This window comes from Condylura cristata, unplaced genomic scaffold (genome assembly GCF_000260355.1).
Source record: "Condylura cristata isolate star-nosed mole 26May11 unplaced genomic scaffold, ConCri1.0 scaffold00048, whole genome shotgun sequence".
In the NCBI taxonomy this organism is placed as follows: Eukaryota; Metazoa; Chordata; class Mammalia; order Eulipotyphla; family Talpidae; genus Condylura; species Condylura cristata.
Window position 1 is genome coordinate 2029897 of NW_004567149.1, and position 17712 is coordinate 2047608.

At 41.9% G+C, this 17712-nt stretch overlaps 1 protein-coding gene across 1 annotated transcript; it reads right to left on the reverse strand.

The window, feature by feature from the left end:
- Positions 1-3049: 3049 nt before the first annotated feature.
- ZNF391 (zinc finger protein 391) lies at positions 3050-13327 on the reverse strand. Its single transcript, XM_012734169.1, has 5 exons — positions 12997-13327; positions 7192-7404; positions 6339-6449; positions 6088-6144; positions 3050-5604 (listed from the first exon to the last, which is right to left on the reverse strand). Exon 5 carries the CDS (start codon positions 5570-5572, stop codon positions 4448-4450), a length of 1125 nt encoding a protein of 374 aa, XP_012589623.1. The 5' UTR covers positions 5573-5604; positions 6088-6144; positions 6339-6449; positions 7192-7404; positions 12997-13327; the 3' UTR covers positions 3050-4447.
- Positions 13328-17712: the final 4385 nt, after the last annotated feature.

A 17712-nucleotide genomic window follows, 5' to 3' on the forward strand; every position in this document is an offset into this window, starting at 1 on the left:
CCGCCCGGTGGTCTCGCGCCCAGGCCACAGTTGCCAAAGATGGGCAAGGAGGAACCTTTCTCTCTCCCCACCTGGACTGGCAGAAAAGACTAGGTGATGTTCTCCTTCCGCCTTCGCCAAGTGGCTGCGCGTCTCTTGGTTGTGTGGGACCTGTATTGAACCAAGCTAACGCCATGTTGCTTCTGTGTTCTGCTGGCTGCTTGCTGCAATAGGAAATGTCCCAAATACCTGTGCGGTCAAAGGTAAAAAACTTGTAAAACTGATTATCGTCTGCAACAGGAGCAGGACGCGGGTCATATGGTTCGTTAAGACTTGACACACATCCTAGCCCCACTGTAAGAATGTCATCTCTGTGACAACGAAGTTTCGGTGCCTGGCCTGCAGTGTATAAAGACTGGTTTCTGTATTAACTGCTCGGGGCCTCACTCTCTAGAGGGTGATGGTCTCGGCTGGCCTGGCCGCTATTTGGAAGCCCGAATTAGATCTTGAATTTCCACCTCCACATTGCCTGACGGCTTTATTCCAGCGGCTCCCACATTTGGGGAAACCCTCCTTTTTTCGCCTTTTAATGGGGCTGATTGCTCTTGCCTTCTGACTGACTGTGCCACCGAAAACCCTAAAGGTTTCTTTGTTCCAGGTTGGCTTCTTTTGAAAGATGCGGTTTAATCTCAGCAGAGCTTCCGGTATGTTTTGCATTCATGACTAACTGCTAAGTGTGTCAGGTGTTCAGTTCATGCCCTAGTGGCTCACGAGAAAGTTAACAACAGCTAAGGAACGCAGCCTCATGTTACCCATATCTAGTCACTATTTTCACTTAGCTTACCTTTATTTTCTTCAGCTATTTCCCATTGCTGCTATTTGCCATTATCACTATTCTAAGACACCGGCTCCCAGCCCCTGGTTTCTGCCCTCTGACTGTCCTCTACCACATTAGTCATTCCCTAACCGCACTTACGTACATTATTATACCACGACCAAAAAAACCTGTCATCCCCTTGTTGCCTAAAAGATGAAACCCAAACATGATCAAGTGCTCAAGGTTTGCCTTTATCAATGCGAATCAACTTTATCATTTTACTTCTTTGAAATCCCTGCCATAGGTGGTCCAGTGCACCTGCTACAAAAAAACTGACCACTTTTTCCCACTTCTAAACCTTTACTTACTCGGTTCCCAGTTTTTTTTCTTTTTCCAGCTCTTGCCAGGTCCAGCTTAAGAGTCTCATTACTGGAGTCAGCAAAACTGAAGTCAAATCCTAGTCCTTGGAGAAGTTACTAACACCAGTAAACTTTAGCTTATTCATCACATAATGTGACTTTAATGACTCAAATGTGTGAGAAGAGCTTTTCCCCCAATACCCCGTAAGTACTTATGATCTAATACACTGTATCCCCTTCTCCTTGGACCCCTACTACGTCCCAAGGAATAGTCTTCACATCTGCCTTTCCAAACATTCTGTAAGCTAAATATTCACTGGAGAACCTGCTATGTGCTAGGGATTGTGGAGGATTCAGTATTTTACTGCTTTGCTATGAAATGCATTGTACAATTACATGAAGGCCAATGGAAAAATTTATCCTAAATCTATTTGTGAAAGTTTGCTTTCCATGAAGAATGGACATTGTTTCCTTCCCAGTACAACATAAGCAAATAACTGTCTCACTTTGGTTGTCAGATATTTGATTTACATCCCTGGTTGAATAACTGTACTATAACTTGATCTAATGGTCTAATCTTGATCACATTGTCCCTTCTCGAATGCTGATTTGTATGTGCTTTGATGGCTTTGATGCTGCAGTTAGAAGAAATATTTTCTAACTTATTTGATTGTGACCTGTTGGTGAAGTACAGGCCCTACAGGGAATGAAATGAAAGGCTATAGGTAGCTGTGAAGCAGTAGCATCAGAAAAATTAGCATGTACTAAGCACTTACTATTTATCAGGCACTGTTTTCACCACCTAACATGAACACAATCACTTATTCTTTACAATAGCCTCATGATGTGGTAAACCAGGCCCCCCCAAAAAGCTCTAAATAAGAGTTAATATACATAATTAGAGGCAGACAAACAGGATGACAATAAAATGAGGTTATGTCACCACTCAAAAGACTGGAGTTTACATTATTAGGCCCTCCTAGTTTAGATTAAAACTAGAATCCAGAACAGCATTGTACTATGGATTAGATTGGGCCTCTGAGAGATTTAAGACAACTGACTTCAAATCAGTTTATGCAAAGAAATCAGCCAAAGAAACCAGAGAACTATAGATGGTGTGGAATATAGGAGAATAATATAAACCATCATTGCAAAGCACTCCTGAGGCAGAGGTCACAGGAGAAGCAGGTGCTGAGCAGAGCCTTTTAGAAACTGGATAGGATTTCTGGAGTTGCAAGGAAGAGAGTAGGCTTTGTGAAAGGGTGCTATGGAATAGTGTGAGAAGAAGCCAAGCCAAGTGGGAGAAGGATGGTATAAGGGACAAAGGACAGACCTGCTCAAGTGCATTGGGGAGTAGTGAGAGCAAGTAAATGCAGTTGATTCCTGAGCAATGACTCTGACTGTGTGGGCTTATACACACCAATTCTTACAACAAATGACATAAACTTATGGTATTTAAAAATCCATTGTAGCACTCTAAATGTTTTTTATTTTCCTTATGATTTTAATACCACCTTTTCTCTAGCTTACTTTATTCTAAGAACACAGTACATAGTAACATATCAAATATGTGTTCATCGATTGATTATTTATGTTGTTGGTACAGTTTCCACTCAGCAGCAGACTATTAGTGAAGTTTTGGGGGAGACAAAAATTATGCATGAATTTTCTTGTTTTTAAGATTTATTTTATTTATTTATGCATACAAGAGATTGGGGTATAGTCCAGAGGTGCATGGGTGGGGGTGGTATGTGAAAGGATTCACCAGAGACAGAGTGGGGAGCAGAACAGGTGGAATGACTGAAATACACTGCTAAGGGGAGCAACAGGAGAGACAGAAGAGGCTTGCTGTGCAGACCATGAGGTCAGCTCCCTGGCAGGGGAGTGTGCTGTCCTGGCTGCTAATAGCTTCATAGTGTTGACATTTAACCGCTTGCACCACCAGGGAGACCCTATACATGTATTTTCAATTGTATGGGGGTCAATATCCCTACCCATTTTTTCAAGGGTCAACTGCAAATCCAGCTGTAAAAGACACTGAACACAGTTTGAGGTATTTCCTGGGGATAATTTAAACAAAGTGGGTGTTTAATCAAGCAGTTAGGCAGACAGGAAGACAAAGGCAGCAGCAATCATTCAGGTCAAATCTAGTGAGGACTTGTCTGAGGCAGTAAGAACAGAGAACAAAGAAATCAATAATTAAGCCATTTCATATAAAGTCTAGCAGAGTGATTAAATCAGCTAGAGATATCAGTAAGCAAGAATTACAGGACATTTAGTGACTACTCAGCATCTTGGGGTATTTTATAAAGATCTAAAAAAGATTTTTGTCCTTAAGTTTTACAATCTAATTGAATAACCTCAATAATTATAACCTGATAAAATGAGATTATTCTGATCCACTTGTAGCCCAAAGTCACAACACTGATCATTGTTAACCAGAAGAGTGCTGAGAGGTAGAATAAGGATCAGCACCTAATCATGGATCCTAGAAGTTCAAATTTTAAGGCAAAGGGGTGGCTAGATATGCCAATTCTGCAATAGTCAAATAGGAAAAGGCCTGAGAAATAGGCATTGAGTTTGTCCTGGAGAGATCAGCTTTACAACACTGATGAGAATAAGAGCCAGAGTGTTTAAGCTTAATGATGTCTATAAACTAAAGGAAAAAAATTTTTAAATAAGGCAGCATTTTCTTTTTCAATATAATGAAATGAAAGATTTTTAGGATATTCTTAAAAAGGGTAAGATCAAATAAAGTAGGATTAGTTAGACATTTTAGTAGAGTTATGATTAAAGTTGGAGAAAAATATGTGACAGCAAAAATAGGTGAGGAAGGAAGAGAAAACCCTATGTAAGTGAAAAGACTGAATTTACCTCAGCATTATTATCCCCACAAGGGTGGAAAGTTTTTAATCTAATCCTGAAACTAATTTCTGCTATAGGAGCCATCAAATAAGAACACACACCTTTAAAGAAGATTTTCATTTAAGTGAAGGGGCTGATGCGGTTGGGAAACTGGGCTTATTGGTTATTCAGGGACACAAGTCCCATGGTTTAGAGAAAATGAAGAGTTATAGGCTGTCAGTTATACACTCTAAGGCTTGAAGCCCTCCAGAGAATTAGACTGAATATATCATTCCCTTGTATCAACTACTTATTTGATCGATTACAGGAAAAAGAAGAAAAGATATCTTGAAACTGGCTTGTAGCTAGTAAGTAAGGAAAATACAAACAAGTACCTATTTTTCTTTTCAGTTGTGCCCTTATACTAATATTAGTAAAAATTGAAACCTCACTCTTTAGTGTGAAGTTTCTGATGTCTGATGAGGGTTGAACTCTGACTGAAGGCTTTTCCACAGTCATTACATTTGTAAGGCTTCTCCCCAGTGTGAGTTCTCTGGTGAATAACAAGGGATGAGCTCCTACTGAAGCCTTTCCCACACTCTCTACACTCATGGGGCTTTTCTCCAGTGTGGATTCTCTGATGTTCAACCAGGGATGAGCTTCGACTGAACACTTTCCCACAGTCACTGCATTCATAAGGGTGCTCCCCTGTGTGTGTTCGCTGATGTTCAATGAGAGATGAGATCCAACTGAAGGCTTTGCCACATTCACTGCATCCGTAGGGATTCTCTCCTGTGTGTATTCGTTGGTGCTGAATTATGGTAGAACGGTCGTTGAAGGCTTTCCCACATTCATTACATTTGTAAGGTTTCTCTTGAGTGTGAGTTCGCTGATGTTGACTAAGGTTAGTTCTTCGGCTAAATGATTTTCCACATTCACTGCATTCGTATGGTTTTTCTCCAGTGTGAATCCTCTGATGTAGACTAAGGTGTGTGCTCCGGCTAAAAGCTTTTCCACACTCACTGCATTCATAAGGTTTCTCTCCAGTGTGAATTCTTTGATGTTCAATAAGGTGTGTACTTCGGCTAAAAGTTTTCCCACATTCATTGCATTCAAAAGGCTTTTCCCCACCATGAATTCTATTGTGGACAATAAGTTCTGATTGGTAGCTAAAGGCTTGCCCACATTCATTGCATTTACAAGTTTTCTTTTGTGGAAAGAGTTTTTGGTGTTTGATGAAGTCTGAATTATCTTTGGAGTTTTTCCTAGATTTGGGGGCTGTAGCTCCCTTTGGAATTTCCTGCAGTACATTAAGTTTTGAGCTTAGATTAAGTTCACTGGATTCAGGACCTCTCTCGCCAGTGAAAATCTCCTTGAGCGTCACTGATACTTTTCTGATTGCTGTTTTCTCAAAAGAAGATTTCTTCTTTTGTATAGGAAATTTTGTCCTCCTTGATAACTGGCCCTCATCAGTATAAGTTTCTTCATTTATAGGAGACTGGGCAGTATTTCCTCTGAGACTTTCCATTGCTAGTTCTGGAAGCCCTAGGTCTTCACGAGTAGCCTGATTCATGTGATGCCTTGGTTCAGTTCAAATCTCCCTCCCTGAAAGACATTTAAAATACAAATGTCACTTGGTCTAGTGTTGAGAGCTAGGAAAAGTGAACCAGTAAAGGAAAAGACAACAAATTCATGCAATTCGTTATACACTAGCAACTTTATATGGGGAGAAAATTAAAAGAGACAGTGGAAGAGCGATGAACACAGCCAGAAGAGAAGTGGATAGAGCTTTTTATGGTGGGATGGTGAACACAGATCATGAAGACATAGGAAAAAAATAATTGGGTAATATGCAAAACCAAAAAGAGGGAAGAGAAGAGATGAAGTAAGGAATTAAAAAAAAAAAAGGAACTATTAGTTATGGTAGCTGGTTGGTCATGGGACTGAGATAAAGGCATGAGAAAAGTACTCGCAAATGTGAAAAAGGTAATTCCACAAAAAAAGAAAGTAAAAATGACACTGTCAAAGCTTGGATTAAACCATTTCCTTGGCATTAAGAGAGAACAAAATTTCAGAACTACTACTCACCCCACTGTCAACTGTGGCTCAGTCCTTCTTCCAAGTGGTTTATTCTCCTAACCACATCTATAATCAGAGATTACCATAAGCTTAACAATTACCTAACAGAGCTTAACTTGGAAATCATCTAAGTCAATTCATGTATATGGCGAATACAGAACAGAGTATCTCACTTAAATCACCCAGAAAATTGCTAGATTTTAGACTAGAACATTAGTCTCGTAAATATCATCTTGGTGTCTTTTCACAATGCCACTCACATAGACAGGTATAGATGGTCACTCCCCTCATCAGCTCCCTGAAGATCAGTTTCTATCGTTGTTCTCCATCCAACTGGATGATCATGTCCAGTTCCCATGCAGGGATTTCTGCTGATTAAAAGTGACATAACACATTTATTGGTGCAGGAGACAAGGGACTATTCAGAGCTCAAACTTAATACTTTATTCTATAGAAAAGATCAAAAATTTTCACAGAGACTATGGCAGGAGGTACTAGAGAAAATAGGTATTGGGAAGGGGCTAAACTTGGTTTTGAAAGGAAGATTAGAATCTACACATCAGAATCACATATGGAAATTTTTAGTCCAGATGCCTGAGATCTAGTGAAATATAATTGAGCATTTGTATCTAATATAATTATATATGCACTGACAAGTTGAACTGCCCAGAAAGAACCTTAGACACATTCTAAGGTGCCTGAAAAATGTGCTGGGGACCAGCTTCCCTACCCAACATTATTCTCATAGTAGTAAGAGTAGTCGGGTCTAAAGCAGACTCAAGCTTCCCTTGGTCAAGGGACTTCTTCCTTCTGCCACAGAGACCATCATTCCCAAGGATTCCAGGTACTAGGCCACCTTTCCCCAATGACTCCTTTCAAAGAGTTGGTAACCCACATTCAGACTGTCACCAAGCAATCTACTCATCCCTGCACTGATGAAACTGTTTCGCTCGCTCCTAGCACAAAGAACAGCACTGACCCACTCTGAGTGTCCAGCAGAGCACCTGCCTCCAGCAACCTTTCTGCCGGGAACATGGAGGGTATGGGAATCTCTGGCTGTGCATCCTGCCCATCTCTGAACCCTAAGTTTTCCCATTAACATGTGTTCTTTACCTATTCTTTTGAGAACTCATCTGGAGCCCTTGTGCATGACAGTAGCCACAAACTGTTTATCAGCTCTTCGATATTTCTGCTCACAACACAACTTGAGGTCTCTTGAGTTGGGACTCGATCTGGATTCCAAGTTTTTCTTTACTCAGACTGTGAACCTCCCAGATGTGGAGGTGAACCTTGGAAGATCTCCACCAACATGTCCTTCTTGGAGACCTTCCAGAGAAAGAGAATGATGCTGTCCATGTCCAGCCTCACCAGGCACGTGCAAGGGGGATGGGGAACATCAAGGCCTACCACTGGGTTGACTGAGGAGACAGAATTTTTCATTTTTTTAGAGCGTTTTGCCTACCTGCCGGCCACAATCCCACATCCCAAATCCTTAAGCTACTTCATCATCTTGTTGCAGTTATCTGCTATTTCTCTCTTTTACTCTAACAATCCTCAAAGCAGCAGTACCATATCCTAGGGAGAGATTGGAGAATTTGTGAGGGTATTTTGGTTCTCATGTTGTTTGGATAATGATGGAGACTGAGAAAAGAAAATTTAGGAAGGAGGCATTACATGACTACAGACTGGTACCACAAGGCCAAAAGCTGGAGGTGGTGGTAGAAATGGTTTCTATAAACAAGTTATAGAAGAGTAAGGAGTCTGGAGGTGCAGCCCAAGGCTCAGACGGGATATGGGGATATGAAGGTTGGGGGGCAAATGTAAGAAAACCACTGGTCCTTTCAAATGTCCTCAGTCAAACCACATATAGAAAAAATCCATAGCGGCCTCCCTGGTGGCACAGGGGTGAAAGTCTCAGTGCTGTCAAGCTATCAGCAGCCACTGCAGCAGGAGTTCAATCCCTGGCCCAGGAGCCCAGTGCAGCAGACCTCTCCTGTCTTGCCCGCTGCTCCCCTCAGCAGTGTACTTTGTCTGTCTGCCTGTTCTGCTCCCCACTCTGTCTCTGGTGAGTCCTCTCACCCTCTTCACCTCTGGCCCACTCCCCAGTTCTTGTATGCATACGTAAATAAATCTTTTTTTTAAATCCTGAGGTGCCAACCCTGAGATAAGGAATTTAACAATAGTTCATAAACCCACGGGAATGAGCCCTCCCAAAGAGAAGCCCAGCAGTGCAATCTGTGTCCTGGCAGGAGGCAGCTGCCCTGCCCCCCTGCGCCACCCGTGCAGTGCTTCTCTTCATCCACCTTCTCCCTTTGCAAAGCGGCGGCAGCTCCTTCTGGAGGCCACCAGCCTGGGACTATGCAGGGTCCTGAAAAAGCATGTCGCTTTCAGGGGCAGCTCTTTCTGCCCACTTGCATCCCATATGTTCAGTCCCTTTTTTTTTTTTTTTTTATAATAAACCTGCCCTTCTGGAAATAACTAAATGTCTCTGCCTTATGGGGAGGCTCGCCTGGGGAAACTCTCTGTGTGCTGCTGGAAGGGGAGCTCTGATGAAACATTTTCAGAGGTAACCGAAGGACCCTGCTCTCAACCCAATACCTCTGCACACTGACATCAGATAATGCAGTTGGATTTTATTTTTTTTAAGATTTATTTTTGTTCATACAAGAACTGGGGTATGGAGAGAGCCACGCTACCCACATTGTATGACAAGGTTCTGACGTGGGGGAAAAAATCTTTTAAAGTCAGGATATTCCACAGCTGGATTCTTTTCATTTGTTTATGGCTGTTTCCAAGAAGTATGGTTTGTTTTTGGCTGTTCCCAAGAAGCACAGTCATTGTGCAAATATACATTCAATATAAAATCAATAACTACGTGATTGGATTGATTGGTTCACTAATAATAGCGTTGTACATAAAATGGCACAGTATGTTGTAAAGTAATTAATATTCCTCTGCTTGAGGGCGCTGGCACAAATCTCAGTTCCACAATAACGAGAGACATGTCATGGTCCAAGAATTCTGGGAACCAAAGGCTGCAATAATTTCCTGCCCAGTCCCCAATAAAAGGTCTATAGTTTTAAGTAACATAGTTTCATTTTAAGTAATAAAAATATAAGTAAGTTTTCCTACTCTTTCCTTTAACTTTCACCCCGACTTCTTTTCACATAAAAAGGTTTTTTAGATAAGATTAATAGGATAATAATTAGTGGACATAAAGAAAGAAATTTTCCCCTAATTCTTATGTCAGAATAGGTTGACAAAACAATTACAGGAATAATGATGAATAGAAGCTCCTTTTATAGATCAAAAAAGGGCTTTTTCCTTAGGGGCAGGGAAATGTCAGTGCACTCAGCGTTGGTATTTTCTGACTCCTAGTTCCTTAACATTAGATCCTGCACCTTTAAGATATATGTTTATTGAGAAATTAACAAAATGATTGCTTAGGTTGTAATAGCTAACTGATCACCATAGAAACATTTTGTATACTGTTAAGTGATCACCATAGGAATATTTTGTTTGATAACTGATCACTATAGAAATAATTTTGTTTGATGACTGATCACCATAGGAATATTTTATTAATGACTGGTCACTGTAGGAACGTCTTGTGTATCAACTGTACTTTTAATTAATGAATGATGAATACCACAGTCTTAATAAGAGATCAAAAAGTCCCAGCTGTCTTTCAGAAAACTGTGATGATTGTTAAGCTTCCTGCTTTCTGCACACAATGATGTAAGCCCATCGCTTGCTGGTAAAGTATAAATAAAGACCTGCTGGGACAACTGGCAGAAGATGCTTTCACCCTAAACAGGTGTCTGCATCTCCTCATTTTTCTATCTCATCTTTTCTCTCTCTCTCCTTTTTCTATGCTGACACAGTCATTTCCTGCAGGAGACCCTTACTACCTCAGCTGAAGCTGGTCTTCAGCAGGCGTACAGGCCAGCGGTGCCTGGGATGAGAGGATTCACCAGAAATACAGTACAGTGGGGAGCAGAACAGGCAAATCCACTGAAATATACTGCTGAGGGGAGCAACGTGGAGACAGGAGAGGTGTCAAGTGGGTCACCTCCTTGGACGGGGGCTGGAACTTGTGCTGCAGTGGCTGGCAAGCCCCACAGCACTGAGACTCTAACCCCTTGACCACCAGGTCGGCCCAGCAGTTGGATTTTAGTAGAAACCATGATGAGGGACATTCCTGGAAAATAAGGAGTGTCCCCTGCTCTGCCAGACATTCAAAGAAGCTGTTCATAAAGTTACCTAAGGCTAGAACCTAACAGAGTTTTAAATATTAAAACATAGGACACCTTAAAAATAGATAGAGGAGCCCCCCAAAAGAAAGAACTAGCACAGAGATCAAAGGAGGTGACCAATTTGAAGCTCAAGATTCACTCTCATGCTTATAAATATCTTGATGATTAGTAACCTGTGCCTATTCAGTATTAAATTATCACTCAGCTAAGACATGTGTACTGTGGAGTATATACACATGATACACAAAAGTCCCAAAATGTAGTGTTTTCATTTCAGATAAGCTCATGACATATATGGAAATATATGTCAATATATGTCAATAAGCAGTATGTGTTTCTGTCTATGACACATATGACAGACACATAGAAAAATCATGGAGAAAAGTTCCTCCATTTAAACAAAAACAAAACTTGAAGGTACAGCTTCTACTTCTGGAAAATTCCTTTCTTTGGGTCTCTTAGTCTCAGCATTTTATGAATGTTGACTCATTTATGCCTCAATGGTGAGAGAGGCAATATTATTAATTCCACAATGAAGTGAAGAAGTTGAGGTAAAGAAAGGCTAGTAGTAGGTAATTTGGACCAAGGCAAAGTGATAAAACCTGAACTCAGACTCTCTATATTACATAATCTTTACTGCCTCTCAACAGGCAGAGAAATCATTTTAGTCATACTTTCTGTTCCATTTGCTAAATGACCAAATAATCTAGATCCCAGTTACCTGCATGATTTTGATTCCAGAGAACCATGAGGTTTGGAATGATGCCTTCTGAGAAATGACCACCTTGCAAGGTTGCAGTAGTCCCAACTATGCTAAAAGCCCTATCTGTGTAACCAAAGGATTAAAGTTTTCAGCCCCCCAATACAGTGCCACCTTGGTGCTAAGTGACATCCTTGGCATGAAATAGTGATGTATCAGAGGTCTTCGGTATAAGCACTTAGCCAAATAATCTGGATTTTGGTAATAGTTCTGTTTGGTAATAGTTCTGTTTGTAGTTATATAAAAATCAGGAAGAAATAATCTGGTTTTGTGTACCCTTCTCAGTCTTATGTCTGAGATGTTAGACTATATTGTTTGGTTCAGTGCAATCTGGTTATGGGAATTTAATTTTAGATTCCAAATTCTGAGACACATACCCATTTCCCTAGACCAAGGGGATAAGACTAGAACAAACTGAGCCCTCCCTGGAGGCACAAGGGGTTAAAGTGTACCAGCACTGTGAAGTCCTTGACAGCCACAGCAGTGTGAGTTCGATCCCCAGTCAGTGAGTTGACCCACATGGTGCAGCAGACCTCTCCTGTCTCACCACTGTTCCTCTCAACAGTGTATTTCAGTACATCTACCTATTTTGCACTCCCCTCTGACTCTGGTGAATTCTCTCACTTCCCCCACCCACCTACACATCTCTGGCCTGTACCTCAGTTCTTGTAAATCTTTAAAAACCTGAAACACTTATATTAGGGTTTAGGTCCCTTTAATGATAAAAATAGGAGCCAAGTCCATATTCTAGATTAGATGAGGGAGCATATATTCTAGTATCTTAATCATTTTCCTGTCATTGGAAGGAGAGAAAAGTGAGGGGGGTAGAAATTCCTCCCTTCCTTAAGAGGGCTGGAAAAGAAGGCAGCTGACACTGTGCCCCTACCACAGGCCTGCGCATTCCTGGGCAAGTCACTCAGGTTTCTGAAACTGGTCACGCTTAAAACGTCACTGCTAGTATTTCTCATTTCTCTTCATAAACTTCTGTGAATGCCTCAAGTTAAAGAAGGCAAAGTATATACATATCTTGTATAACATGAGCTTATCTTATTGCTTACTTCCAACGAATTACTTTTAAAATTGTGATCAGTCTTAAGGAAAGATGATCTCAAAAACTCATGAAGCACTATCAAGAACTGCTGCTCTAAAGCATGGTCAGACGTGTTCTCTTTCCTAGCTTGATAGAATGCACATGCATTGGGGAAAGGAGGACTCGTGGGTGTGACAAAACTCTCAGAAGCACCGAGAAATAATTCAGAGAGGAGAGAAAGTCTTCTCTCCACAAGGTTAAGGACCCAGGTTCCATCCAAGAAGATTCCTTTTTCTCTTTTCCTGTTTCCTTCCTCAGAAGTTATTTAGACACCATACTACTCTGTGGGTGCTGTATCCCTTACCAAACAGTTACTCATGCAATTACAGTACTCAATCTGCTCTTTATCAGATCGTAACTTTCCAGCCCTAAGAGCACTGGCCATCTCCTGATATCCTAACCATCTGAAAATCTTTGGATCATGCCACTTCCTCATAATCAATTCCTAAGCCAGGAAGGATTCTCCCTACTTCTGGCCCCTTCAATTGAGAGGTTATGTCGTTCAGAAGGAAACATGGCCCGAAGGTTCTGAGATCTCTAGTCTAGGTGCACTGCTTTCTGGTATTGAGCTGTTTGCGGAAGCCTTTGCCATCACACAAAGAAATCAGTAGAAGAAGAAACTAGGCAGCCTCAGTTCAATCCCAGATCAGGGCAACCAATTCCCAGGGCAACAACAGAATTCCTGGGAATTGACTCAAGATACTAAGTTCACAGAATGTGATATACAGAATTCAACCGACAAATAACTAACATCTACTGTGTTCAAAGGCCACTTGTTCTCATCATCAAAAGCGGAAAATAAAGTTACTCACAAGCTCGGTAACTTCGAGGAAGGGACTTCATCTCGGTGTGCCTCTCTTTCCTTATCTGTAACATGGGGTAACAATAGCACATCTCATGAACTTAATGGCAGGATTAAAGAAGTCAATGCAGGTTAAAACTCGCAATTGCGGCGCAGGGCACATAGTAAGCCCCTGGGAAACTCTCGGGGACCAAAACCCTCCCTCGCCCAGCTAGAGGGGTGCAGAGCGCAACTCGGATCTTTTCCACGCCCGGGCCGCCCGCTGTCAGCGCTGCGGAGGGGCCAACCCGAGCCCCACGGAGGTGCCTCCGGCCCGATCTGCCACCAAACCATCCACAGCCCATTTGCCCGTCTTCCCGGAGCCTCTAGACCCGCCCGGCCCGGCCCGGCCCGGCCGCAGGCCCTCGGCGCCCCCACTCACCCACAGCCCTCCCCGCGAGCACCAGGACACGCCCCGGGGTGGGGGGACCCGAGCTCCCCCGGAACCTGCGCGCACCAGGCTTGGGGAAGCCGGAAGGATTTTGGAGAACCCCAGCTCTGGCTCGCGGCTCCAGGGCTCCCCAGTTCCCGCGATTACTTTTCCACTCAGGAAAAGCAGGGTCGCCATGTCCTGCTCAGAGCGGGGGTTCAGTCACCACGCGAGCTGCCGCCCGGACCTAATTGTCCGGGCTTACACCGCGGGTGCGAGAACCGGCGGGAACACGGGAAACGAACGGGCGCGCGCGACGCTGCGCCTGCGCCCTGGAGCCGGGCGCGGCCGCCGCGCTCAGACGCGGCTGCGGGTCTGGCGAAGCCCCTCGTCGGACGCCTGCAAAGTTGACAGAATTGGAAATTGGCCCCCGAAGCCTGCGAAAGCCAGTCCGCTAGAGCTGCTGAAGACCTGAAGAGATTCTGTCAAGTATAACCCAAACCAATGGCTGTTAAATCGTTTAAAATTGCGCACCCGGGAGCTGGTCAAAGTAGAGGTTCCCAGGTTCACACTCAAGACATTGTCTCCTTGGTCTGAGGAAGGTCCCAGCCACACTGCGTTTTCCACCGTGCATCGCAGGTGATTCTGCTGCAGGTGTTCCCCAGTCCATCTCGGGAGAACCTGGCTTTTTGCACGGTCTACATACTTCACTGCAAATAAGTGCAGGTCATTTCTCAAGTTTCCATCAAGAGACATAAAGAATACAGTCAGGACCCTACCCTGATCATTCGATTTAAAAGGAAGATACATGTCTACAGATAAATTTAATGCAAAGCAGTATAGTTGCGACAAGGAGATGGGTTGGCTTAGAAAAGATGTATAGAGCAGAAGGCAATCTATTAAAATGTTTGTAAACTAGAAGAGTGGGAAGGGTGTGCAAATCAGTTGTGTGCAAGTACCATAGGATGGTTCAAGTTTACCAAAGTATGAAGTATAAAGGAGCAGGATCCAAATGTTAAAGCTAAAAGGGACCTAGAGACAATTTAAGTTTATCGTTTCTTTTATATTTTTATTACAATTTTAACATTGCAATTATATTTTAATTAAAATATACACAAGATCATTGTTGCCATTTAAAAAAAAGATTAATTATGCATACATGCCAGAGGTGTGGTGAGTGAGAGGATTCACCAGAGACAGAGTAGGGAGCAGAACAGGCAGATTGACTGAAATACATTGCTGAGGGGAGCATTAGGCGTGTCAGGAGAGGTCTGTCACACCATGTGGGTCACCTCTCTGGCCAGGAATCGAACTCATGCTGAAGTAGCTGCAGATAGCTTCAGAGTGCTGAACTTTAACCAGTTGCACCACCAGGGAGGGCCCCAATGTGCCATTTTAACCATTTTAAAGAGTAAATGAAATTTTTAGTATATTCACAATATTATGCAAACACCAATTTCAGGATATTTTCATCACCCCAAAAGAAGCCCTGAGCCCACTGAATACTCACTCCACGTTACTCGAGTCTCCTCCGAGCTGTAGCGGCCTCCATTTATATCTCTAAAACTTGCTTATGTAGATACTGTGTAAGTGGAATCTTTACAGGCAAACCCAATACTTGTCTTTTATTTTTTGGCTTATTTATAATGTTTTCAAGGTTCATCCATGTTATAGCATGGATCAGTACTTCATTCCTTTTTATGACTGAAAAAATTCCATTGTATAACAAGTTTTGTTTTTCCTTTCATCCCTTACTGAACATGGGTTGTTTCTAGCTATTGTGAATAGTGCTGCAGTGAACATTGTTTATGAATCCCTGTTTTCAATTCTTTTAGGTGTGCATTTAAGGGTGGAATTGCTGAATGATATATAATGCTATGTTCAACTATTTGAAAAACTGCCAAACTGGTTTCCACAGTGAATACACAACTTTACATTCCAAACAGAAGGGCATATGGGTTCCAATTTTCCCACATCTTGTTAGCACTTGTTATTTTGTGTTTTGGGTTTGGTTTTTTTACAGCTACCTTAACAGTAAAAAGTGGTGTCTGCTTGTGGTTTTGATTTTGATTTCTCTAGTGGCTAGTAATGCTGAGAATCCTGTCATGTGCCAATTTGTAGCCTGTTTGGAGAAATACCTATTAAATCCTTGCCCATTATTAAACTGGATTTTTTTTATGGTTGCTGAGATGTTGTTATATGTTCTGGGTAAGAATTGCTTATCAGGCCCTCCCTGGTGGTGCAGTGGGCTAAAGCACAGCACTGCAAGCTGGCCACAGTGCTTCAATGTGACCTGGAGGTGACCCACATGGCGTGGCAGACCTCTCCTGACCTGCCCGCTGCTCCCCTCAGCAGTGTACTTCAGTGATCTGCCTGTCCTGCTCCCCACTCTTTCTCTGGTGAATCTTCTCACCGCCCCTGCACCTCTGGCCTGTACCCCAGTTCTGTATGAATAAATAAGTAAATCTTTTTTAAAAATTACTTATCAGATATATAATGCACATATATTTTCTCCCATTCTGCAGATTGTACTTTTCTTCTTCAGGAGTGTCCTTTGATGTGCAAAAGTTTTAAATTTTTAAAAAACTGTACTTTGTGGGGGGTTACATTTTTGCTCTCCCACATGTGCACATATTTCACTTACCCTCCACCAAACTACTGGTGCCAATACCCCATTTCCTACTCCCTCGCCCCATTCCCTCTAAAAAGTTAAAAAAAATTCTTTTTCCATTCATCAGCACATGGCAAGTTTTATCTGGGAAAAAAAAAGAAAAAGGAAAGAGAGATGCCTGTGTAGACATTATTGGGCAGGAGAACTGCCCCAAAATGCAAATTTTGATAAAGTCCAATTTTTTTCATTGTCTGTGCTTTTGATGTCATACTTGAGAAATTATGTTTGGCCCAAAGCCATGAAGATTTTCACCTGTGTTTTGTAGTTCTACACTTAAATCTGGTATTTATAGTTCATTTGTGTTTGGTGTAAACTAAATATACATTAGTCCACACATGGATACTCAGTTTTCTATAACCATTTGTTGAAAAGATTGTTCTCTCCCAATTGAAGGATCTTAGTCCTAGTAAAAATCAATTAACACATGTATGAAGATTTTTTTTCTGGGCTCTCATATCTATTCATATTCTAGTACCATCCTGGTTAGATTACTGTAACTTTGTCAGAGAGCATATCTTTTTCAACATCAAAGAATTCACACCAGAGAAAAGCCCTATGAGTGTAATGAATGTGGGAAAGTCTTCAGTGATCACTCAGATCTCATTGGACATCATATCATTCATATTGGTAAGCAGCCTGATGAATGTAATGGCTGTGAAAAGGTATTCTGTTCAGACCTCATTCAACAGCACAGAATACAGACTGGAGAGAAACCATACAAAAGCAGTGGCTGTGGGAATGCCTTTGGTGATTGTTCAGCCCTTATCCAGCATCAAAGCACTCAGCTGGAGAAAAACCCTCTGAATGTAAGGAATGTGGAAAACCCTTCAGCAGGAGTACAAAGCTTACTTAATATTAGAGAGGTCACACAGGGGAGAAGCCATGTAAATGTAATGAGTGTGGGAAACCTTTCACCCAGAATTCATTCCTCACATAACATATGAGGGTTCATACTGGAGAAAAATCCTACATGTGTAGCAAATGTATGAAAACTTTTAGTGTCTACTGAGGACATATTTGACATCAGAGGACTTACTATGGAGAGGGCCCTTATAAGCATAATGTTTGTGGGGAAACTTTCAGTTTCTGTTTAACACTTAGCATGAGCAAATTCATCCTGGAGAGAAGCCCTATAAATGCAATGACTGGAAAATCTTTCAATGATAGGCCAACACATCCTCAACATCAGAGAACTCACATGGGAGAGAAACCCTATAAATGTAACCTATGTGGGAAAAAAAACCTCACAAGTCACAAAAAAACTTACACTAGTGAAAAATCCTATCAATGGAATGGATGCAGGAAATTTAGTTACTGCTCCAGGTCCTACATATTGGAGAGAATTAGGCCTTGACAACCCTCAGAAAACTCATACTGAAGAAAAACTCTACGAATGTACTGAATGTGGAAAAGCCTTAAACCAGAGCACATATCTTAGAAAACACCAGAAAATTCATAGAGGGGAGAAAGTAAATATGTACACTGAATGTAGGATAACCTTTAGACAAGCTCTTCCGTTGAACATTAAAAAAAAAAAGGGGGAAAAAAAGATCTCATACTGGAGAGAAATCCTCTAAATGCCTTGGGAGTTTATATAATATTGTTACAGGGCAGGGAGAGGGCGCTCCTGACTCCCCAAACCTGCC

Excerpts from the sequence above, each read along its gene's own strand:
- ZNF391 (XM_012734169.1), bottom strand. The coding sequence starts at position 5,572 with ATGAATCAGGCTACTCGTGAAGACCTAGGGCTTCCAGAACTAGCAATG.